Source organism: Heterodontus francisci, chromosome 6, assembly GCF_036365525.1.
Source record: "Heterodontus francisci isolate sHetFra1 chromosome 6, sHetFra1.hap1, whole genome shotgun sequence".
NCBI lineage: Eukaryota > Metazoa > Chordata > Chondrichthyes > Heterodontiformes > Heterodontidae > Heterodontus > Heterodontus francisci.
The window spans coordinates 42,140,303-42,166,671 of NC_090376.1; the positions used below are offsets into that span (position 1 = coordinate 42,140,303).

The window sequence follows — 26,369 nt, forward strand, 5'->3', positions numbered from 1 at the left end:
GTTATACCAACTGCAGCTTGTAAATTATAACAGATTGAACCTGGATTTGAGAAGGTGCATTTGGCAGGAATATGACGGCTTCTTTGATGGCTTCAGTGCCACTTCATCTAATATGGGCTACCATGGGTTGTGTCGGGGAGTGTGGTGCAGTGTGTTTAGGTGATGTGCCTGCCACAGTTGAACAGCTGGCAGTGTGTACAAGCTGTGAGATGTGAGTGTGCAGCTTCCAGCAGTGCTAAGTGCATAAGGGTGAGGTGAAGCTTATGAATGTGAGGTTTGAGTTGTTGTTAATGTAGACTGTTGGCAGTTGAGTGAAGGGAGTGTGCTGAATGGAGCAATGGACATGCATTCACTGACCTTGACCACTCGTGTGAGGTCATTAAACTTCTTGCAGCACTGCATCCAGGTCCTCAGGGCTACATTGGTGGCATTGACTGCCTCGGTCCCCTGCTCCCACTGCCTTCTCAGCACTTGTCCTAAGAGCCTGTCCAATAGTACTGAAGATCTGTGCTCCAGAACTTGCCACGCCCCTAGCCAAGCTGTTCCAGTACAGCTACAACACTGGCATCTACCCTGCAACGCTGAAAATTGCCCAGGTATGTCCTGTACACAAAAAGAAGGATAAGTCCAACCCGGCCAATTACCGTCCCATCAGCCTACTCTCAATCATCAGTAAAGTGATGGAAGGTGTCATCAACAGTGCCATCAAGCGGCACTTGCTTAGCAATAACCTGCTCAGTGACGCTCAGTTTGGGTTCCGCCAGGGCCACTCAGCTCCTGACCTCATTACAGCCTTGGTTCAAACATGGACAAAAGAGCTGAACTCAAGAGGTGAGGTGAGAGTGACTGTCCTTGACATCAAGGCAGCATTTGACCGAGTATGGCGTCAAGGAGCCCTAGCAAAACTGAAGTCAATGGGAATCAGGGGGAAAACCCTTCACTGGCTGGAGTCATAGCTAGCGCAAAGGAAGATGGTTGTGGTTGTTGGAGGTCAATCATCTGAGCTCCAGGACATCACTGCAGGAGTTCCTCACGGTAGTGTCCTGGGCCCAACCATCTTCAGCTGCTTCATCAATGACCTTCCTTCAATCATAAGGTCAGAAGTGGGGATGTTCGCTGATGATTGCACAATGTTCAGCACCATTCATGACTCATCAGATACTGAAGCAGTCCGTGTAGAAATGCAGCAAGACCTGGACAATATCCAGGCTTGGGCTGATAAGTGGCAAGTAACATTTGCGCCACACAAGTGCCAGGCAATGACCATCTCCAACAAGAGAGAATCTAACCATCTCCCCTTGACATTCAACAGCATTACCATCGCTGATTCCCCCACTATCAACATCCTAGGGGCTACCATTGATCAGAAACTGAACTGGAGTAGCCATATAAATACCGTGGCTACAAGAGCAGGTCAGAGGCTAGGAATCCTGAGGCGAATAATTCACCTCCTAACTCCAAAGCCTGTCCACTGTCTACAAGGCACAAGTCAGGAGTGTGATGGAATACTCTCCACTTGCCTGGATGGGTGCAGCTCCAACAACACTCAAGAAGCTCGACACCATCCAGGACAAAGCAGCCAGCTTGACCGACACACCATCTACAAACATTCACTCCCTCCACCACCGACGCACAGTGGCAGCAGTGTGTACCATCTACAAGATGCACTGCAGCCATGCACCAAGGCTCCTCAGACAGCACCTTCCAAACCCGCGACCTCTACCAACTAGAAAGACAAGGGCAGCAAATACATGGGAACACCACCACCTGCAAGTTCCCCTCCAAGTCACACACCATCCTGACTTGGAACTGTATCGCCGTTCCTTCACTGTCGCTGGGTCAAAATCCTGTAATTCCCTTCCTAACAGCACACTGGGTGTACCTACCCCACATGGACTGCAGCGGTTCAAGAAGGCAGCTCACCATCACCTTCTCAAGGGCAATTAGGGATGGGCAATAAATGCTGGCCTGGCCAGTGTCGCCCACATCCCATGAATGAATAAAAAAAAAGCCTCTTAGTCCCCTGAGGGATGGGGACATCCCTCCTTCTGTTACCCTCCTGCACCAAAGCCTCCAGCATGGCATCTGAGAACTTTGGGGCATGCTCTCTGGCCTGCTGTGCCATTTCTCTTAATTCCTCCGGGTCTTCCCCTCTTCCTCAAACAGTTTCTGCTCCTGCTGCTGATAGAGTTGCATCTCGCCTTTAAGTAGTCCAGGTTAGCTTTAATTTCTGCTAGCCTTGTCCAAACTTGGGCCCCCCCCCCCCATTGAGGCATGCAGCCACACAGCAGCGTGTTCAATGCAGGACTGCGCACCACAATTGTGTAAATGAGCAGGCAGTGTGAAGTTTGCATGCTGCTTGCATCACTTTCAACAGCGTGAGGGAACCGCGCATTGCGATCTCTGTGCCTGATTTCGTAGGCTATCCAATTTAGCCCCTTTTTAATGTTCATATGGAGAGCAGGGTCACAGGCCAGTTTCCTGCAGCTGCATCTAAAGATGCACAAACATAAAAGTGACTTCCCGTTTATATTATGCCATTCCCACTGGCGTTACGACTGCCTAAGCTATTATCCTAGATAAAGGCTGGTGATTTTACGAGGTGAGGGTGAGAAGAGTGACAGTTTGATTTTGTGCTGATAGTACAGACTTCATGTCCTTGAAATGTGATGATATTCACACTGATTGTGAAATAATTACTGCGTTTATTGAGAAATAATTTACAGTTTATTCCCCGTAAATTATATGGTCAACATCTATTATAATGTGGTATTATTAAGTGTTACAGGACCAATAGCTAAGTGCTTGGAAATATTGCCTTTTCCGACACAGAAATTTCAGAAACTTCTTTTCTTTTCAGTTGTAATTCATGCCATATTTGGCTGCTGTAGATAGAAGAGGGTTCAAAGACAAAAGGGTAGAAATTTGTGAGGGCCCGCTTTTGGGTCCAAATTCTGCACTGCATGACCAGCTATGCGTACCCATGCATGGGCGATGGAGGAGTTCATCGGGGACACGAGTGCTGCCATGTCTCTGGTATGCGCGCAGTTGGCTTTCCCCATGGAGACAGTGGTGCCTCTGTTGGAGAGCCACAAACAGCAGACCACTCAGTGGATGCCAGAGATGCACACAGGCCTTCATGCCATTACCACCTCCATGAGCTCTATGGAGCAATGTCTGGATGAGAGGGGGGTGGGGGAGGCGAGGCACCTTGACTCACCACCAGGTCCTCGAACTCCAGGTGAGCAGGGCAGGGAGGTACAGGTGTGCCCTGAAAGGTAGAGGAGTGGATGCCTGATGCATCTGTGGGCTCCTCTCAGGGTTCTCCTAGCATGGACAGCAGCTATCAGCCCCTTTGTCAGTGATACCAGTGCTTAACATAGCCATGACGACAGAGGTGTCTCCTGCACTTGTGCAGGAGGCCCTCAATCTGCTGGGGACTTCCAGGCCTCAAGCAGCCAGAGGATGACTGGCAAAGCCACTGAAAGCCATGGGGCACCAATATCAACAGCCTGCCTACACCTCAGCTGACAGCGCAGGGGGAGCACATGTGCAGCACACATAAGAGATTTAAGAAGAGCACCTAGCTGCACTTGAGTTTCATGGGTTTGTTTTTTGTTAACACATGCTATATTGCATTCTTTGTGTTTTCCGAAAAATGTGCAATGTTGCAAGGCAAGAGGAATCCTTCCATTTCTTGCAGACCGCTGGGCCTTTGTTGGTACCCTGGCTCCCTCAAAGGGTGTGATGGGAAGGACCACGCCACATGAGGTCAATGCATTCCTCATGCCGCTGTCTAATGTATTAATGCGTGCAGCTAAATGGTAAGGGTAATCAAGGAAACGGCATCAGGGCTGCAGAAAGCTGTGACTTTATGGAATTGCATGGATCTGTCAGTAAGGCTCACCTAAAATGTGTCTGTAATAGTACATAGCGAGCCTCCCTTGGGTGTATCTCATTGTGCCTTGCCTGCAGTCCCTGGGGTTCTTCATCATTCAGCACCTGTCCAGCATCTTCCTCCATATTTTCATCCTCAGAGGAGACATCACGCTCCAGGATGTCCTCACTTTTCAAAGCTTTCCCCCTCTGTCGTGCCAGATTGTGCACAGCACCCTTGCTGGGGCATAATGAAGTGCTCCACAGGATCTAACAAGGCATCAGAACTGCATCTTCAGAAGGCCTATGGCCTGCTTGATTGGCACTCGAGTTATCCCGTGGCAACAGTTGTATCTCTCCTCTGCATCTGTGCTTGGGTTCCCCACAGGCATTAGTAGCCATCTCTTCAGTGGGTAGCCCTTATTAGCCAGTAGCCATCCTTGAAGGCACGTGGGGGACCTGAAAAGATCTGGCACCTGGAACTGCCTTAGTATGTAGGCGTTGTTGCTGCTTCCAGGAACTGTGTACACACCTGAAGGAACTATTTGCGGTAGTTGCTTACCAGTTGTACATTGCAGGAGTGATATCCCTTCCCGATGATGAATGTCATTGCCTGGTCTGTGGGACCCTTGATTGCCACATGTATGTAGTCGATTACATCCTAAGTATTTAGATGAGCACTTGAAATGCCATAGCATACAAGGCTACAGGCCAAGTGTTGGAAAATGGGATTAGAATAGATAGGTGCTTCATGGCCGGCACAGACATGATGGGTCAAAGGGCCTGTTTCTGTGCTGCATGACTCTATGATCCTGCATCTGGGGAAACCCTGTGATAGCCCTGGGTTCTATGGCCCTCTCAGCTTGACATTCTGATCGGTACAAAAGTGCAAATATTTACTGGCCCTCCTGAACATGTCATTGGTGGCCATCTCAGTGCAGTAATGAGCTGCAGAGTGGGCGATCCCACAGATATCTCCAGAAGATTCCTGAAAATATCCTGAGGCATAGAAATTCAGTGCCACAATGCCCTTCAGGGCACAGGCAATGGTGTCCCCCAATTCCCATAGGACTCAGCTTGTCCTCTATCATGGCACACAGCTCAGTGACTGCCTTCCTAGAGTCCAGGGACACTGCTGCTCATTTGCAGGAAGCTGAGCCTCTGACAGTAGACCCACTCTGGTGGGTAACCTCTTCTGCACACCAGAGGCTGGTTGTGTGCCCCTTTGTCTCCACCTCTTTTGTGCCTCTTCCAAGGCTGAAGCTCCTGGTGACCCTCTGGTTACTGCTGGCCCACTGCCTGTGGTTGTAGCTCTCTCCCTGTCTGATGCTCCTCCTCACTAGAGGTTTCAAAGCCTGAGTGAATGAGGCTCATGGCAGATAGCTACACTCAGTTTCCAGGACTTCTCATGCCCATTGCTCTATTCAAACAAGGTCCAAACCCAAGATGGCACTCAAGCGGTATGCCCCTGCTGTACTGGCAATTTTGTCCCTGATCCCAATTGCCACTGCCAATGCCCAAGCTGTTCCACCCTCTCTGCAAAGCTACGTTATCATTCGCAATGGTTGCCGTCTGGAGTCAGCACTGACCTCACGCTAATCCACTGCTTCTTCATACCTGGCGAGGCTCTGAAGCCCTGTTATTGCCGTGCACACTTCATAAAATTAGAAAACCCTGGTAATTGCCTGTTTAACAGGCTTAATTACCTTCCTGTCGCTTTTCAGGACAAGTCCTCCCGCCAGCCTGGCTGCCCTTCAGAATATCCGGTTGTGACAATATAAACATTGGGCTTCCCTCTCAATGCCTTTCGTCATGATATTACTACTCCTCCTGCTTTCCAGCCCATCACCATAGAGCTGGTAAAATCTAATAGTCTCTGCATAAAAAGATCTCAAATAGCAATGTGGCTTTAATCGCTTACAGAAGTAACTACATGCTATCGTCCACTCGATGTGAGTCCCTAGTGCCTGACCAAAGTGCTTTTTTGAGTTGATTTCCCAATAGTATGGGAGGAAGGAGGCTGATTTGATTCAATCATGATAGGCTTAAGGTCAGTGATGTCTACTAGCTCAGGCTGTTAATTAAGGATGACATTAGTACAATAGAGAGAGGTGACCTTAGTTCTAAAAATCAAGATATAGAATCAGTTTGGGTAGAGATAAGAAATAGTAAAGGAAGGAATTCACTTGTGGGAGTGGTGTATAGGTCCCCAAATAGTAACCACACTGTAGGATGGGGTATACAGGAAGAAATAATGGGGGCTTGTGAGAAAGGTACAGCCATAATCATGGGTGATTTTAATCTACAGATAGATTGGACAAATCAGATTGGCAAAGGTAGCCTGGAAGATGAGTTCATGGAGTGTTTTTGGGATAGTTTCTTACAGCAGCACATTCTAGAGCCAAGAAGAGAGCAGGGTACTCTAGATCTGGTAATGTGTAACGAGACAGTATTAATTAATGACCTCATAATAAAGGCGCCTCTAGGTAGCAGTGATCATAACATGATTGTATTTCGCATTCAGTTTGAGCGTGAGAAGAGTGGATCTAAGACTAATGTTTCAAACTTAAATAAGGGTAATTATGAGGGTTTGAGGACAGAGCTGGCTCAAGTAAACTGGGAAATCAGGTTAGGGATAGGTTATTAGAGATGCAGTGTCAGACATTTATGGAGATAATTTATAACACTCAACAAAGATACATTCCAGTGAGAAAGAAAGACTCTCGGGGAAGGACGCACCATCCGTGGCTAATGAAGGAAGTTAAAGACAGTATCAAATTGAAAGAAAAAGCATACAATTCAGTGAAGAGTAGTGGCAGGTCAGGAGATTGGGCGGAATATAAAAAACAGCAAAGAATAACTGAAAGAATAATGAGAGAGAAATTTCAGTCCAAGAGACAGCTATCTAGAAATATAAAAATGGATAGTAAGAGTTTCTACAGGTATTTAAAAAGGAAAAGAGTAAGTAAAGTGAGTGTTGGTCCTCGCGAGAGTGAGTTTTTGACATTAATAATGGAAAAATGAGGAAATGGAAGAGGAATAAACAGATGCTTTGCATCAGTCATCACTGTGGAGGATACAAATAGCATCCCAAAATAATTGTGAATCAAGAGTTGAAAGGGAGGGAGGAACTTAAAACAATTACCATCACCAGGGAAAGGGTACTGAGAAAATTATTAGAACTAATAGCTGACAAGTCACCAGGTCCTGATGGATTTCATCCTAGGATCTTAAAAGAAGTGGCTGCTGAGATAGTGGATGAATTGGTTTTAATTTTCAAAAATTCTCTAGATTCTGGAAAGGTCCCATCAATTTGGAAGATAGTAAATGTAACTCAGCTATTCAAGAAAGGGGGAAGACAGAAAGCAGCAAAATACAAGCCAATTAGCTTAACATCTGTCATAGGGAAAATGCTGGAAACTATTATTAAAGAGGTTATAGCAGGTCATTTAGAAAATCTCAATGCAGTCAGGCAGAGTCAACATGGTTTTGTGAAAGGGAAATCATGTTTAACTAATTTACTTGAGTTCTTTGAGGAAGTAACAAGCAACATGGATAAAGAGGATTTGGTGTGCTTGGAGTTCCAGAAGGCAACAAGGTGCCACCTCAAAGATTACTAAACAAATAAGAGTTCATGGTATAAGGGGTAACATGTCAGCACAGATGGAAGATTGGTTAGCCAATAGGAAACAGAGAGTAGGCATAAATGGATCGTTTTCAGGTTGGCAAGCTGAAACTAGTGGAGAGCCACAGGGATCAGTGCTGGGGCCTCAATTATTTACAATCTATATCAATGACTTGGATGAAAGGACAGAATGTATGGTTGTTAAATTTGCTGATGACACAAAGATAGGTAGGAGAGTAAGTTGTGAAGGAGGACATAAGAAGTCTGCGAAAGGATATAGATAGGTTAAGTGAGTGGGCAAAGATTTGGCAGATGGATTATAGTGTGGAAAAGTGTGACCTTGTCCACTTTGGCTGGAAAAATAGAAAAGCAACATATTATTTAAATAGAGAGAAATTGCAGAACTCTGAAATGCAGAGGGATCTGGGTGTCCTAGTACACGATACACAAAACGTTAGTATGCAGGTACAGAAGTGTCTAAGAAGGAAAATGCAATGTTGTCATTTATTGCAAGGTGATTGAAATATGAAGTTAGAGATGTTTTGCTACAGTTGTACAGGGCATTGGTGAGACTACATCTAAAGTATTGTGTACAGTGTTCGTCTCCTTGCTTATGAAAGGATATAATTGCCTTGGAAGCAGTTCAGAGAAGGTTCACTCGCCTGATTCCTGGGATGAGAGGGTTATCTTATGAGGAAAGTTTGGACAGGTTGGGTCATTGGAGTTTAGAAGGGTGAGAGGTGATCTTATTGAAACATATTAGATCCTGAGGGGACTTGACAGGGTGGATGTTGAAAGGATGTTTCCCCTTGTGGGAGAGAGTAAAACTAGGGGCACTGTTTGAAAATAAGAAGTCTCCCATTTAAGACAGAGATGAGGAGACTCCAGAATGATATCAATGGTTTGGTTGAGTGGACGGAAAAGTGGCAAATGGAATTCAATCTGGAGAAGTGTGAGGTAATGCATTTGGGGAGGGCAAACAAAGCAAGGAAATACATAATAAATGGGAGGATATTGAGAGGGGTAGAAGAAGTGAGAGACCTTGGAGTGCATGTCCACAGGTCCCTGAAGATGACAGGACAGGTAGATAGAGTGGTGAAGAAGGCACACAGAATACTTTCCTTTATTGGCCGAGGTATAGAATACAAAAGCCAGGGATGTAATGCTGAACTGTATAAAATGCTGGTTAGGCCACAGCTGGAGTATTGCGCACAGTTCTGGTCACCACATTACAGGAAGGACATAATTGGTCTGGAGAGAGTACAGAGGAGATTTACAAAAATGTTACCAGGGTTTGAAAGTTGCAGCTATGAGGAAAGATTCGATTGGCTAGCGTTGTTTTCCTTAGAACAGAGGAGGCTGAGGGGTGACTTAATTGAGGTGTACAAAATTATGAGGGGCCTAGATAGAGTAGACAGTAAGGTCCTGTTTCCCCTAGCAGAGAGGTCAATTACCAGGGGGCACAGATTTAAGGTGATTGGCAGAAGGATTAGAGGGGACATGAGGAAAAACTTTTTCACCCAGAGGGTGGTGGGTGTCTGCAATTCACTCCCAGTAATCGTGGAGGCAGAAACCCTCAACTCATTTAAAAGGTGCCTGGAACTGCACCTGAAGTGCTGTAACCTGCAAGGCTACGGACTAGGTGCTGGAAGGTGGGATTAGACTGGGCAGCTAGATTTTTCAGCCAGTGCAGACATGATGGGCTGAATGGCCTCCTTCTGTACCATAACATTTCTGTGGTTCTATGGTTCTCTCAGAGGGTTGTGAGTCTGTGGAACTCTTTTCCTCGGAGAGCAGTGGAAGCAGGGTCATTGAATGTTTTTAAGGTAGAGGTAGACAGATTCTTGACAAGCGAGGGAGTCAAAGAATATCAGGGGTAGGCAGGAAAGTGGAGCTGTGTCAGCCATGATCTTATAGAATGGCGGAGCAGGCTCGAGGAGCCGAATAGCCTACCCCTGTTCCTATTTTGTATGTTCGTATGTACATATGTTCGTGGACCTAACAGGAACCAGCTGCAGACAGCAACGGTTTGGTGTCTGCTGGGGCAGTCTAGCCTAGCTTGCTTTCTACCACTGATATAGACATTGGTTCAGAGATTCGTAAGAGTACAAAAGAGAGCGATGCAGGTCATTTTCAACTTTGCTACCTGGGTGGTAGCCTGGCGGAACAAAATGTTCTCCCTTTATCGAATTTTTTTTTCAATTGCTGGCTCCTGAAATCTGTGCTTCTGTAGTCTTTGACAGATCTAGGTCGTGAGCCTCTTGCCACCCATGTCAACTCAACCTGCTCTTGCTCATTTGTGCACATCTCTTAAATAAAAAATTTGGGCTGGATGGAACTCATCCTAAGGTTCTTAGAAAACTCAAGGATGTGCTGACAGAACTACAGGCAAAACATATTCAAAAATGTATTAGACAACATATGGTACCAGAAGACTGGACAATGAGAGGGAGCCAGGAAAGTATTGATTAGCTAATCTCACATCAGTACCAGGAAAAATCCTGGAATCGATTGTCAAGGACAAACTGGTGGAATAATTAAGGATGTAACGGTCATGATTTTCCAAGACTCCTTGCCACCAGTGTGTCCTTGTACACAACAGGCAGCTTATCAGAAAACCACAGGTGTATTTCTTTCCGTTTTCCACCCATTGACATTAATGGAGTTAAAAACACCAACAGTGTACCTGCACTTTTCTGGTAAGTCCCTCATGGCATGTAAGGTTCTGCCAGTGGTGCTGGACCTGTCATGATCCTGTTTTTTTTGTGGGGGGGGAAATATGCGGTGTGTCTTGAAGGCTGTAAGAGATCAGCACTTCTTTAAGGCAGCCAGCTTCAGAAGTTACCAAGTGAAGGTGCACTAGGTTGCCTGGATACAGCCATACAGAAAGGGACAACAGAACATACAATGTTGCCGTTTGACTTTGAAAACTGGCTTTGCAGAGACAGTTGACACAGCTATGTGTTAGCACCTGAAAGGAGAGATCTCAGACCATTTAAACTGAAGGAAGCGAATTTAGTCCATTTATTTACCTCTCAAAATTCTAAAGGTCAAGCCAGGTTGATTCTTTTGAAAGCGGTAGCAAATTGCTGATCTGCTGTGTTCATTGCTGGAAAAAGAAGAGTAACACTTCAACTGCTGAACTAGACTACTGAATTTCCTATCATTGAAGAACTTGTTTTTTTTGCCATCGAACAACTGTGAAGACTTCAAGCAACCTTGGACTGTGCCTACATTGAAGATTCCATTTCGTAAAGAACGTAAATCAACAAAGACTTTATTGTTATTTCTATGTTTCGGGCAGCTAATAAAACACCAAACTACTGATAGTTTGGGTATATGTATGTGAATACGGGAGTTAGATTCTTTAAATAATTTATAAGGTCTTTGGATATGGTTTATCTTAGTGGTATTTAAGATTTTAGTTTTTTTTCATAAACAGATAATTTGTTGATATCTGAAGATACCTAGTTTGGTTTGCTCCATTCCAGGGTTACTAGATTGGTTCAATTCGGCTATGGCTTTCTTTGATTTGGAAAGCTGTAAGATATGTATGATGCGACCTGTAGAGCGACGGGACCGAATTGACAGTGCACTGCTCCACCACAGTCAGAATTATATATATATTGATTGGGGGCTTTGTCTTGAGAAGTCGTGCCATAACAGACCTTGGAAAATTTCTGCCATAAATTAATTGGTAAGAGTCAACATGAAATTGCAAACCAATACCGAGGGATATAGATAGGGAGAACAATGTAGATGTGGCTTATTTGAATTTTTCGTAAAACTTTTGATTAGGTTTCAAGGAAAACTAGTTAAGAAAATTAGTAGGCATGGTAATGGCAGCATATGCAGGTGGAAGAACTTATGGTTGGTCAATAGGTAGTGAAGGGTCTGTGTAAATGGTGAGTGTTCTCAGTGGACTGTTTTGATGAATGAGGCCTTGCAGCATTAAATGTTTTGGACTAGTATTCTTCAACATTTTCATAAATGACCTGGAAGAAGGTGTTGGTAACTTCACCTTGAAGTTTGTGATTGCAGTAATATAGGATTGTGGTTTAAAAGTATCATAGTAGACAGGTGCCTCCAAACATCAAGTTAATACCTGAGTGCTGTCAAAAAAGCAATTGAGATGTTGGTGTATATAAAAAGATAAAGTGTAGATTTTATGGAGTGTGAGGTCAGACTGAATATGGAGTTTTGTGTGCAGTCTGGAACCTTCACTACAGAAATATATAGCAAAGCTGGAAAAGTGCAGAGAAGACCTACTAGAATGATTAGGAAAAGAGAGAATAAAGCACATCATTTACAGAACTGGAAGTTTTTTCATGGTGTAGGAGAAGACTGGAGAGGCTTATGATTGAGGTGTTCAAAATAATGAGGCTCAGGAATGTAGAACATTAGTCAGAGTTACTTAATTTGGTACAGGGTTGCAGAACAAGGAGACACAAGTGTAATCTGAAAAAAGATTGATTCTGGTGAGATGTAGGAAAGCATTAATTCACTGAGAAGATGGTTGGTTTTTGGAATGGCTTGCCAAAGTCGGTTGTAGGGGTAAAAAGCTTCCATCTCTTCAAGGTCAAATTGGACAATGTCTTGAAGGGAAATACATCAGCAGTAACAATTGCTAGAGTAGTAAAAGGCAGACAACCTAAACCTCTGGACTTTTTCCAGCCTTGAGATTTTCAATGTTTCTATGTTCCTACAGTTGTCCTCGTTTGGACAGAGTTTGTCAGGATAAAACATGCCTCAACAATGGAGTTTGCCTTGATCGTTGGTCTTTCTACTTGTGCCAGTGCCCTGAAGGTTTTTCTGGAGCCCACTGTGAAAAAGGTGTGTGTTTTTTCATACTATTCCAGCAGCAGTAGTAAAAGCAATCCATTGTAATGATAAATAATACCTATAATACAACTTTTATTGTAGTAATATGGTACTACACAACACTTAATATTTTAAAAACCTTTTGTCAGGTAGAATAGGAAAGGAGACAGTGGAAAGGTGGATAATAGCAAGAGGGATCTAAAGTATTTGTTTTAGCTACGTAAGTAGTAGACAGAAGTTTTAAAGACTAAATGAGATTTTCAATGGTGCAATTATGCTGCCACTTTCATACTAATGCAAAAGTGACATTATGGGGGCAATTTTAATCTAACCCATAAGGCAGGAAATAGACAGGTTCAGAATAACCACTCATCTTACACACTGTCTGATTTTAATCTACATTTCCCACCAGACAGGTTCGGTTAAAATTGCCTCCAAGAGTGCTGAGGTCAGATCCCTTTCTGCCTCTGTTGAAGTTTGTGTTAGAGCAATTGAGGAGGCAGTTGCCCATTGCTCAGGTTCAACATTGCTTGCAATATAACTGCAATATGGTATCAAGCCTGTATGAAGTGCTCAGGAGATCATTGGTTCAAGATGATTGGTGCAGAACACTAGAACCCTAGGCAAGTCAGCCAACAACACATCATCTATGAAAAGAACTGCTGCACTACATTTAGGAATGCCTAGTTCTGATACTCCATGGCCATCCATTACAGTATCATGGATGAAGACAAGTTATCACAAAGATCACAAATGAAGGAAGCCAATCAGGCCATTCAGCTTATTCTGAGAGTCCTACAAGACCATCATCACATCATAGTTCTTGAATAACTTCAGGGTTTTTGCCTCCACTACCCTATCCAGAAGGTCATTCTCATTACTAATCATGCTGTATAAAGAAGTGCTTCCTGACAGTCCTGAAAATCTTTTACCAGTTTATACATATGTTCCCTTATCCTGCAGTTATGGTTTAACTTGAAACAATATAAAAGAAGCATCCAAATCTTTTCAACCTTGTCATGTAACTCCGTCCATTGACAACACTGATTCGGCTTGTCACCTGTGCATTGCTTTAATGTTTCCTTGCACCTCAGGGACCAGAATTGAATGCAGTATTTCTGGGGTGAATATACCAAAACACTATAAAACTTCAGCATGATGGTCTGAGACTTAAAATCCACAGATCTGGCAATATGGGGGGTAATATTACGGCGTCGCACTTTTGTTGGAGAGCATCGCATACCAAGACCATATATCAGAAAGTCTGACACTGGATGCATGTGTTTTACCAATATTTAATTTAAGCTGCATTGAATTTCATCTGCCAAGGTTCTGCACACTTGAAAGTTTTGTCGAGATCCCTGGAATTCAGCTGCTTCATCAGACTATGTTGATCTCCCCAACCCCACCACCAAGTTTAGTGTGGCCTGCAATTTTGCTCAACTTACATTTCCTTTCTGCATGCAAGTTATTTACATAGACCAGAAACAACTAGGCACCAATTTCTGCAGCATTCGACTCCTTACATCTCGCCAGCCCAACATCATTTCCCTAATTGCTTCCTTTCCTTTAGATAATTACTTATCCACTTCTTAGTTATGTGGCTAGTTGACAAGGAGAATGAGAGCATTTAGAGAGATTTGGACCAATTAAGTGGATGGACTGAGAAATGGCAAATTGACTAGTAAGGATATAAATGTGAGGCAATAAACATGGGAAAAGAATGCGTGAAGTACTGTCTGTTGATGGCAATAAAACAGGAAAAGGATTTAGGTGTGATTATTGATTGGCCACTGATAGTTCCTGTCCATGTGAAGCCGTTATCAAAAAGGATAGCCAAGTACTGGATACATCTTTACTGCAAGTTGTAGTAATCTATCCTAACCTGTCATAAGACATTCCTGATGTCATGTTTGGAATGTTGTATGCAGCTTAGGTAACCTAGCTTCAAAAGGACATTGTTGCCTTTGAAAGGCTTAGAGAAGAATACAAGGGCGACCTAAGGGCTGAATTTTATCAGCCTCTCGAGGCCATGGGTCGTGGCGGGGAGGCCTGTAAGATGCTAGCGGAAGCGGCCCGCCTCGACCCACGGCGTCGAGAAGGCCCTGCCGGATATTAGCGGCGGCAGCGAGGCCTCGGTGCGGCAAGCGGTGAGGTCTTCGTTAAAATATTAAAATGAGTTAAATTAAAATGAAAATTAACCTACCTACCGCTGGCGGCTGTCCCACGCCAATTTTATGGCCAACCAGCCGCAACTCGCACTGGTGGGGAGAGGGGAGGAATAAAATTATCAGGGCAGGTGGCGGGGTGGGGGGTGGGGGGTAGCGGGTAAAACTATTCCTATTGGTTGTGGGGATGGTGGCATGGGGTTGAGGGTCTAAGATACTGAAGTTCAGCGGGGAAAGTTCAGATTTTCATAAAGTGTATTTTCGGGGGGGTAGGTCAATTTATGTGTTTAGGACTTAGTGGGGAGGGGGTGGGAGAGGGGATGCAATGTTAAATTAAAAATTATTAATTTTTTAAGCTCACCGGCAGCTTTAAATATTTAAATATAACCTGAAGGCTTGAAGCCCTTTAAAAATAGCACCGGACGCCATTGCCGGGGATGAGGCAGCCACCCCTTCTACATCATCGGGGGCAACTACTCCGCCCCTCCATTTAAATCAGCCCCTGCGCGTAATATCGTGGGGGCTGTACGGTGGCACTTCCATGTTGGAAGGCACCACCTTCACAGCGAGCCACCGCACGTTGATAAAATTCAGCCCCTAGTGTCCATCTTTTGTCTTCAGGTATATAAATCAGTTCTAATTTAATTAGCTCTGCTCTAAGACCTGCCTGAATCTTCATCTTATAGTCCAATCTTATTTGCATAATTATTCACAACTCCTGGTGCACCCTTAAATGGGTCTAGGGATGACATTACTAACAGCAGAGACAGTTGTGTGTAAATTAAATGTAAAGAGATGGAGACAAAAGGCTGCGGATGCTGGGCCAGTTGAAATTTTCAAGGCTGGGATTGATAGATTTTTTGTTAGATAAGGTTATTAAGGGATATGGAGAAAAAGCAGGTAGAATTGAGGTACAAATCAGCCATTATTTAATAGAATGGTGGAACAGTTTAAAGGGGCTGAATGGCCTACTCTTGTTCCTAAGTTCCTGTATGTTCCGTTCATGGCCTAACCCAATGTCTACATAAGATCATATCCAGCTTCAGTTGCTGGATAGCAATCATGAGCAGAGGCCCCGCCTGATTTTACCACTCTAACGTGGGGCACTAATGTCAATCGTAGTCCACCTAATGACAACCTCACTGAACTCAGTTAATTCAGCAAACACCAGAATTAAACCTGACGTTATGTCTATTTTTGTTGATGACTTACGAGTGATGTAACTGTACCCCCACAAAAATGTCAGCAATTCCATTTTTCTGGCTGGTATCCACAGCCACACTTGGCTGCTTGATTGGTAAGGGGAGATCACAGGAGTCATCCCAATAGTGCCCATGGTGCTGATCGCAACAAATTGCATTTATATAGTGCAGTTAACAAGGTAGTATGTCCCAAGCTGCTTCACAGGAGTATTCTCGGCCAACATTTGACACCGAGCCACATAAGGAGATATTAGGACAGGTGACCAAAAGCTTAGTCAAAGAGAAAGGTTTTGAAGGTCATCTTAAAGGACAGTGAGGTGGAGAGGTTTAGGAGGGAATTCCAGAGCTTAGGGCCTAGACAGCTGAAGGCACAGCCGCCAAAGGAGGAACAATGGAAATTGTGAATGCACAAGAGGTCGGATTTGGAGGATTGCAGAGTTCTGGCGGTTGTAGGACTGGAGGAGACTACAGATGTAGGGAGGGGTGAGACCATGGAGGGATTTGAAAACAAGGATGAGAATTTTAAATTTGAGGTATTGCTGGATTGGAGTCAATGCAGGCCAGCAAGTGTTGGGGTGATGGGTGAACCAGACTTGAAGTTTACAGAGGGTAGAAGATGGGAGGCCGAAGAGCATTGGAATAGTCGAGTTTGGAGGTGACAAAAGCCTGGATGAGGGCCTCAGCAGCAGATGAGCTGAGGCAGGGCCAGAGACAGGTAAGACTTTTGCTGTACTCGAAGTCTCATTTAAAGCATTTCTCTGTTCTTTAAAATTCTTGAGCTTTTATTCTTATTTTAAAAATATCAACATGTACAATTAGCTTGTATGTACATTTGCAAACCTGCAACATGGAGAAAGTTAATAAGAAGGGGAAAATATTTTGCTGTTACCTCACACAGAAGAATAATGCACAGGCACAATGGGCTGAATGGCCTCCTTCTGTGCTGGATATTTCTATGAATAGGATTCTATGAATCGGATGAATTCAGTTAGGTCTCTAGCTCACTAGTAGAAATGTTGATAGGTTGTGGGCAATAGGGACTGGAGACTGCACAGGCAACACTTGGAACCAGGAGGCCAGTTTATACAAGTTAAGAGGTTAAAAGAGCAGACATTAGAACAGCAGGAATGCAAGTGAGGCAGACAAGGTGAGGATTTCTAGATCCTGGAGAATGACTCCTGGACCCAAGAATAATGAGAGAATATGATCTGCGGAGTCAAAGCAATGTGCTGACGTGTGTAACCTGTGAGGCTGAGAGAACATGATTTGTATTTGGGTGATTGTAGTTATGGTTATATGGCCAGTATGATGAATTTAACTATTTGTCCTCAAATGCAGTTATTTCCCCAGATACAGCAATAAATCTCAATGGGCAATTTCATCTTGATTATTTTATTAAAGAAAGTTATAAACGTGAACAACTACTGAAGAGCCATATAAAGAGAAAAAGAAATCAAAAAGGAGACAGAGGTGCCAGTAGCTTTGAAATACAGTTCAGAACACGCTCATCGGAAGGAATACTGCTCCACATACAGGGAAATATAAACTATACCACTATCAAGGTAAATCTGTTTTTGGTATTGTAATCAGTAAAATTAACTAAATAATAAATAATTTCCTTGAGAGATATTAATTGCAGATGAACTCACATTAAAAGTACTATTAATGAATTGCAGCATAATCCTTTTTTGCTGCATCCATTTCCACAAACCTTTTTCATGTGAATCTGATGTCACATTTGCTGTAGTTTTATAACAACAACACTAACTTACATTTAAGTAGTGTCAGAGGTGTAATCAGAAATAAATGAATGAAAGAAGGAGATGTTTAGAGGGATAACAAAAGGCTTGATCAAAGAGGCCAGTTTAAAGGAAGGTCTTAAATAAGGAGAGGGAGCTTGGAAGATTTCGGAAGGGAATTCCAGAGTGTAGGGCCTAGAAGTCTGAAGACATGACTGCCAGTGGTGGGGTGAAGGGAGTAGAGATTTTAAAAAATGCCAGAGGCAGACAAATGGAGAATTCAGCAGGGAGGGTTGTAGTCCTGAAGGAAATTACAGAGATAGGGAAGGATGAGGCCATGACGGAATATAAACACCAGAAGAATTTTATATTGGAGGAGTGGGGGACTAGGAGCCAATATAGGTCAGCAATGACATGGGTGATAGAAGTGCAGTGCTTGGTTCAGGATTGGATATGGGTAACAGAGTTTTGATGAGCTGAAGTTTAGGACAGATGAGAGGCTGCCCACAAGAGGATTGAATGGGACTGCCCTTGCCTGGTTCCACTCTTACCTATCCAGTCATAGCCAAGAGAATCTTCTGCAATGGCTTCTCTTCACCCTCACACCATTACTTCTGGACTTCCCAAAAATCTGACCTTGGCACCTCCTATTTCTTATCCAGATGCTGCCCCTTGGCGACATTGTCCAAAAATACAACCTCAGGTTCCACACCCAGCTCTAGCTCACCACCACCTCGCTCAACCCCTTCATTGCCTCTGTGTTGTCAGATTGCTGATCTGACCTCCAGTCCTGGTTGAGACAACAGTAAATATTCAGAAGACTGAAGCCATTGCCTTAAGTCCCCACCATAGCGACATTCCCTTACCACTGATTCCATCCCCCTCCCAGTCCACTATCTCAGTGTGAGCCACACTGTCTACAACCTCAACTTCTAATGTGACCCTGAGCTGAGCTTATGACCCCATATCTTATCCAACGATCCCTTTAAAATTTAGCTGTTATGCGTGGCCTGTTCCTTTGCGTGGCTCGGGCACACATTATTTATCCCAGAGCAAGGTCTGTGTGGTACCTTTCAGGCTGCTGGGTGGCTGCAGACTCATGCAGCTTAACGGGAATATTGATCCTATTCAAAACCAAAACTTTCTAATTCCATAATATCGCCCAATTCCATATCTGCCTCAGCCCATCCGCTGCTGAAACCCACGTTCATGCTTTTTGTTGTATGATTGCCTTTAAGAGTGAAGTCTCTTTAAGATCTTAGTATGCTGATGAGCTAAGTACCAGGATGCAGTCATGTGACTTGAAGCCAGAGTCACTCTGCAACTCTAACACCCAGAGTTATGTTCTGTAACTAGTTAGCTCCGTACTGTATATAATATTTAGTTGTAATGAACCTGTTTGAGATCTTCAACCAACTGGACTCCATGCATCAGACAACATAAAAGAACTCATTATATGGTGGCAGGTGTGGTGTGAAGACAAAAGTCTAATTTTGAAGACCACAGGTAAAATACTGTAAAAACTACCCTTCCTACAACTAAAAGAGAGAAAGTTCGACAGAAATGCTGGCTCAAACAGTGAAAAAAGAACTTACTTCCAGCTGTAGAAGACAGAGCACAGAATGACAGGCTGCACATAAATCAGATGAATCATTGTGTTGACGGGCGATGGATACTGCTTTTTGAAAAAAAACTTTGAAGTCCTTCAAAAGATGATTTGTTTTTCAAAAGTTCCATGTGGAAAAAGAACGGGGAAGACCCAACTCCTTTCCTGAGCTGATCAAGGTCGGCGCCATTACAGGATGTGTCCATTAGAAAAAATGTGGGAAAACCCAGATCACTGCAGAGCCTTCATTCACACAGCCAAAGTTTAAAAAAAATTAAACTACTCAAGTATGAATAACAGCTTCCATTCACAAAGCCACTGTTAAAAAAATTACAATCACTGGAGTGTGAAGAACATAAAAAAAAACCATTGAACTGCCTATTAAACAGTTGTGTAGACAGTACAGGCTTAAGTCCTGGAAGCAAGATAAACACAGCACTAGTAAACACCTGCTCCTGTCAATCAAAGTAGCTAGTATAAGTAACAGAGAGTCTCTTAAAAGGAAAACAGTAGAGTCGTAGAACAAGTCTTAAAGCAAGTTGTAAAGCAAAAGTACAGCAGAAGTATGGATACCAAATTTCCCAACATGAACTGGAAGTTCTTAGATATCCTATCCGAGTTCTAACTGTTCAAACAAAGAATGCAGTTATTTTTCACAGACCAAATAATTGTAAAACCAGAAAAACAGTCTGTAAAAATACTAATTGCAGTTGGAAATGAGGGATTACACAGAATCAATACCTCAGGCTTATTTAACAAGGACCAGAAAGATCCCACAAAGATATGGAAAGTGCCAGAAGATCAGCTCCAATTACGAGTGAATTTTAGAATTCACCACCTGGAATTGATATCCTACAGGCAACAGCCACAGGAATCAATAGACCAGTTTGTCAGTAGATGTCGTAGTAAGGGCAACAAATGTGACTTCTCAGCACCTAAGCTGTCGGACCGAATAATGGAGCTAGTGATTATATCGACACCCATTGAAGCATTTCAAAAAGGCCTCTTAGGGAAAAAGAAAGGTCACAGCATTGATGCGCTGCTGGAAGATGGCAGGAAATACGAAGCCATTGTAGCTGGACAACAGCACTGCAAGCACTAGGTGCAACCGACAGTATCAGCACCATAACCAGGTCAAAAAGAGCAAGCAAGCTATGTGGTAAGTGTGATCTGTCCCACTCATGGTGAAATTGCCCTGTATTTTGTGACCTGTGCAAGGCGTGCAGTGCAAAAGGACACTGCGCCCACCTATGCAACAAAACTGACTCCAAAGATGCAACTAGAAGTCATGGTAGAACACAAGCAAACAGAAAACAGGGCAACAGCAGCAAGGAAAGCACCAGAGACCTGTGTAAACGCAAACTGATAGATGAAGTCCACAGCGAAACAGACCTGAGACAAGACTCAATGAGGAGTAATTATCAGCCAGAAGATGAATAGACGTTCCACATTGTGCACCTGACACATCATGTTGAAGTCAAGCAACTGGAAGCTTTTGCTTCTATTAACATCACATGCCCAAATAAAGCTGGCAAACATACACTCAGGGTCAAAATTGACACCAGCGCTAGTGCTAACATCCTACCAGTCCAAATACTCAAAGATATGTACCGGAGTCGTCGGAAATCAATGATAAAACCGACACCTGCCAAGTTATCGGCATATCATCGGTCACCCATTCCTTGCAGCGGCACACTAACAAAGCAATACAGATATGGTAAGTTGGCATGGAAACTACAAGTATTCTACTTGGTAGACACAAGCGGACCAGCAGTGGCAGGACTACCACTGTGTAAGGACCTCAATATCATAACTATCCATGAGAGCATTGCCATGGGGAAATCTCCAAGGACTGGAACCCGCTCGCAGACTCTGACCAACATCAAACAGGGCAGTCTGGAAATCCAGCAACAGCACAATTATGTCGCATCTTCACTTCTGCTCTCTAGAGAACTGCCAGCGCCACAACAAGCTAGAATGGACAGGTGCCTCCATGAGACCAAGTACTCCTGCCCAAACAAGTCCTTGACTTTCGGTGCCAGGCCTTCAGACGCGGAGGATGAGGAGAGGCGAAGGACACGCAATGTCCTGAAGAGGCAGAGAAGAAATGAGTTGAAGCATCGTCTGTTGGCTCTTCGAGATGAGGCACCAGAACTCTCCAAGAATGACAAGGCTTCAAAAGTGGTCATCTTGAGAAAAGCAACAGAGTATGTTATCAGGCTGAAGGCTGAGCAGCAGAAACTGAATGCAAAGAGGGAGAAACTTCAGAAAGAACAGCAACAGATGAGACGCAAATTCTCCGAGCAGGAATTGTCAAACCACCAAAATGATATATGGACTCTTAAGCTTCTATATTTGTAAATTTCACAATCTCTGTCCATGTGCAAACAATTTTGATATCTAATTTTATATGTTTCTTACTTTGAGCATACACGACTTATCTTTGGAAAGAAGGGGGATGTTGTATGATTGCCTTTAAGAGTGATATCCCTTTAAGATCTTAGTATGCTAATGAAATAAGTACCAGGACGCAGTCATGTGACTCAGAGCCAGCATCACTCTGCAACACTAACACCCAGAGTAAGGTTCTGTAAATAGTTAGCTCTGTTCTGTATATAATATTTAGCTGTAATAAACCTGTTTGAGATCTTCAACCAACCGGACTCAACGCATCTCATTTATGTTGCATCAGACAACATAAAAGAACTCATTACATTTTTGTTACTCTTTAATGTGCTGAAAAGCAACATTTATTTTCAACAGAAACCCAGAAGTTCTCATTTGCTTTATTTATTGTGAATATACTTATGACGAATTGTTTTTCCATCGCGTATAAAGTGTGTTTTTTGTAGCTCACTATAACAGTGATATTCAAAGCAGTCTGTTAGTTTTAAACCCTAAAGAATCCCAGTTAGCTCCAAGCAGCTTCAAGTGCCAAGAAAAAGAAATGATACCCCAGATATTAATAGGGGTGGGTTGTGTAGGCGGGAGAGGTGGAGTTTTGGATGGAAAACTCAGAAGTCTGGGTTTCCCCACATGCTGTGAGGATTTAACTCCACAGTGTGTATCTTTTCTCCTTGACAGGTTCCCTGCCCGAAAGTCGGCCTGATTGACAGGCTTGGCTTTCCAGTCAGACGGACTGGACTTTGGAGCAGGCCGCTGGAGCAAGTAGGTCGGATCTATGACCCTGGAGCGTCTTATCCTCGGCTGGGAGTCTTTTTATCGGGGGCGGTGGGTGTGGGATCTGATAGAAGGGAGCTTCTGGAGCTGAGGGGAAGTGCTCCTGTTCCTCCTGGCCCACAGACAGTGTTGTAAAAACACTTACCTTTTCCCCAAAGCTATCCTCGCTCCCTTCACCTTCCATATTTTCTGAGGCCAAACAGATTAAATTAGATGCTGTCAGCTTCATTAAAATATTTTTATTTCCCCTCTAGGGTTGGCTGCCTTTCCTTTGCCCTGCCACCGCTAAACCCGAAAATGGGTGAATTGGGGTTGGATTTGAGATTTAAAAATTTTAATATCTGATCCAAGCCAAAACCTCCCATTTTAGGGGGTTAAAATTCACCCCAATAATTACGATGATTACATGGAGTGTATGGAATGAAGAGTATGATAAATTTACTACAAAAATGCATTATTACCCAATGTAAATTTTACAGCGCAAATGTAAATTGCACATAATTCATAAGATGGAGGAGCACAGTATGACCCAGTAGATTAAATACCTGTCGGATGTAGGTTTGAATCCTGCCTAAACCATTGGGATGGAAGTCTCCTCGATTTGACTGTTATTAAGGTCCTACGTAAAATAACTTTGGACAGCTTGAATCCTGTTTCTAATGAGCATGGGCGCACAGCACAAAAATGCCATTGATTGGTAATTTCACTCCAAGGGACTGGTGTGGGAACCAGAAAAATGTTACACTGATATTGTTCTGAAGTTGAGTCTTATTGTTATTGCAGGGTAGAGGGATTTTTTCAAATATTTGATATCAAGTTAACATACAATGTATACAATGCAGCTCTGTAACATGTGAATACTTTTCATTCTTATTTTCACATCAAAACACTTGTTTCCAGCCTTCAATTTACTACAACTGGCAAGTTAACTTAGCATCTTTTAAGATCATTTCCTTTCCATTTTGCAGTATCCTTTTCTTCTCCCCATTTTGTGCAACCAAAAAACTTGCTGCAAGGTATCTGTCAATGCAAGCACTTTTTGTTGATGTACATGAAAGTGAAGTGCAGGTTCATTCTCTGACAGCTTGGTGGCCTAACATGGATCAAGGACTCATCTTGATAGGGCAAGTGACCAAGAACACATACAATATCTTGTAATGCATCTGACTAAAAAGAAACAAAAATTTTATTTCTCACGTTGATAAAAAATTCACTGAATACAACTATGAATTTGAAAACAAAGATAGCTTCAATGAATATAAAGGTAAGTATGGCTGTGGAATGCAGCCTCCAAAACAGATGGTAATGGTTTAAATCCTGGGATTACCCCTACCAGAGACCATCTGGAATGTTTGGCACCATGTGCCATTATTTATTCAATGGAACCCAAGTACTTAACTAGAGAAAATGTAAAACCAGATATTTTTTTAAGTAAATAAGAGTGCTTCCATTTTCTAGCCATGGATCAGAATAGCCATGATGTCAGAGCGGTCTGCTCCATAACCCAAAGGATGATGGTTGGCATTAATGATTTCCTGTGAGGAAATACAGCAGTAAAAATAGAGTTTTAAAATTAAAAACAAAAATAAAGACATTTGAAATATAATGTAATTTATCATTTATTTTCAGATTATGGACGGACGGATAAACTACATTTCTGATGCGGGCTCAATAGATTATATTAAGCATCATTTACCAGATATCTCAGTTTCCGATGGCAAATGGCATACTTTCAAAATGGAGAGCAATGACTTTGTCACTAGATTGATTCTTGACAAAAAACACCTCAAAAACATCTCACATCCTACTCAGAAAGTGGGAGGGTTTGAGGTCTCCAGTTTGTCTTTGGGACAGGCACCAGTATCACAGTTTGATAATCTAATTGAACCAGGTAAAGTATTGTTGATAGAGCTACTATGAATTCTTTTTTATTTTATAAACTAAGTACAATGTTGTCAACAAGATATATTTAAATCTAGATGACATAAATCAACACTCAATAGTAACACTTCAGTGTGTTATTTGTGAGATAATGCATCTTCCTCACTGTTCGAATTTGATATACATTTGGTTTGTGTGGAAACGTTTTTAAAAAGTCACATTTAAGGAGTATTATAATAAGAATGAAGGGTACTTTAATGATGTCCCCTATATCATACTGTATCTCTCCAAAATAGACTAGCTACCAGCTTGAAAGTTCTTACAAAATGCATTAAGTAGTAAATTAATAAAGGTATTTTGAGTTCTAAATATTAATTGGTTGTCCAATGAGTGGGAAACTTTGTCAGAATATTTAACTGCATGATGCATTGCCAAATACAAAAAATAGAATATCTGTTCAAACAATCAATGCTATTTGGAGTAGAGAACAACACCTACTTGCATTTCCACAATATGCCAGGGAGAATTAAATGGAGGTTATGCTAATAGGATTAGATGAAGGAGGGTGGGAGGAAGCTCATGTACAGCATAACCGCAAGCAGAGACTAATTGGTCCGAATACCCTGTTTCTATGCTGTACATTCTATGTAATTCAATGCTGTTCATATGCAAGAAAATTTTTCAAGGCACCTAACAGTAGGAAGGCAAAACTGGGACTAAGGTGTAAGCAGAAGGAGGAAAGGGGAAATAAGGAAACATAGAAAGAGAAAGGTTTTCAAAAACAGAGAGGGAGGTAGAAAATCAGAGGGAACCAGGTCGGGACTTAGAGAACAGTAGTCTAATGGCTGAACAAGCAGTCACCAATTGAAGAAAGGAGAAAACTGGTATTAGAGGAGTGATGGGTATACAGAGATACAAGGCAGATGAAGATCACTAAGGGCAAGAAAAGGTCATGGAGAGATTTGGAAGTGAGTACAAGAATTTTTACTTGTTGGGACAAAGGGAGCTAGTGGAGCTTGCAGATGATATGATGATGGAAATGTCGAACTTTGTGCAGGTGAGGAAATAGGCAACAGTGTTTTGGATCAATTGAAGCTTGCTTAGGGCTCAGACAGAGAGGCTGGCTACAAGAACATGCCCTTGTGGGTAGGATAGAAAGGTTGCTGTTTAAGAAAGAAAGCATATCAATGTATGCAACCAAATCCTACTATCTCAGGAAGTTTTCATGATAGAGTATTCCCAAGACCTTGTGAAAGAAAACCAAACTAAAATTAGCTTTGTTATTTTATGATAATCATGTGATTTGTGTTCCTTCTACTGGAGGAACTAGTGCAATTAACACACAGTTGTCTTAGCTAATTCAACGGTGACTTGCAATAATAATAATTTAGAACAACAAATGTAAAATAGATTTGTAGGAGGGAGTCTTAACTGACAGGAAAATTTTACATTATAAGTGATGAAAGGAAAGTTTGAGTAGTTTGTAAATAACAGGAATTTTAAGATAATTCTGACTTCTGAAAGCAGTATTTATTCTATAACATATGACATGATATTTTCCATATTCTGTAGAGACAAAACAGAAATGAAAAGATACATAGACATTCCTGGGACCACTCTGCCACTTATACATTTAAAGTGAAAATCTAACTTTTTGCATTTTAATTATTAAACTAGCATGTGGTTTAAGCAATATATGTGACAAGGAAAAGAAAAATACTGCTGATGCTGGAAATTTCAAACAATAACAGAAAATGCAGGAAACATTCAGCAGATCAGTCAGAATATGTGATAGATTAAGTCTTATATTCCATTTGTGGATCAACATGATAAGCTAGTCAGGCAGCATCTGTGGAGAAAGAATCAAAATTAACGTTTCAGGTTGTGACCTTTCAATGATGAAAGGTCACAAGGACCTGAACCATTAACTCTGTTTCTCTCTCCACAGATGCTGCCTGACCTGCTGAATATTACCAGCACTTTCTGTTTTTATTTCAGATTTCCAGCATCTGCAATATTTTGGTTTTATTTATCTGCAGTATTTTATTTTTGTAACATGATAAGCTAAGTGTGATGAGGGAACAGTGGCAAATAGTTATTGCCTGGGCTGGAGCATTTCAGCTATGAAGAGAGACTGAAAAGGCTAGGGTTGTTTTCCTTAGAACAGAGAAGGATGAGGAGGGACATGATTGAGGTATACAAAATTATGAGGGGCATCGATAGGTTAGTTGGAAGAGACTTTTTCCCTTAGTGGCGGGGTCAATAACCAGG

At 42.6% G+C, this 26,369-nt stretch overlaps 1 protein-coding gene across 1 annotated transcript in view; it reads left to right on the top strand.

Annotated features, from left to right (window-relative positions):
- Positions 1-26,369, top strand: part of LOC137371571 (protocadherin Fat 4-like) — a 113,166-nt gene that overhangs the window by 80,941 nt on the left and 5,856 nt on the right. Inside the window, exons 26-28 of the mRNA XM_068034410.1 lie at positions 12,210-12,334; positions 17,031-17,254; positions 23,847-24,108. Of these exons, the coding sequence (XP_067890511.1) occupies positions 12,210-12,334; positions 17,031-17,254; positions 23,847-24,108 (611 nt within the window). The remainder of the gene's footprint in view (positions 1-12,209; positions 12,335-17,030; positions 17,255-23,846; positions 24,109-26,369) is intronic.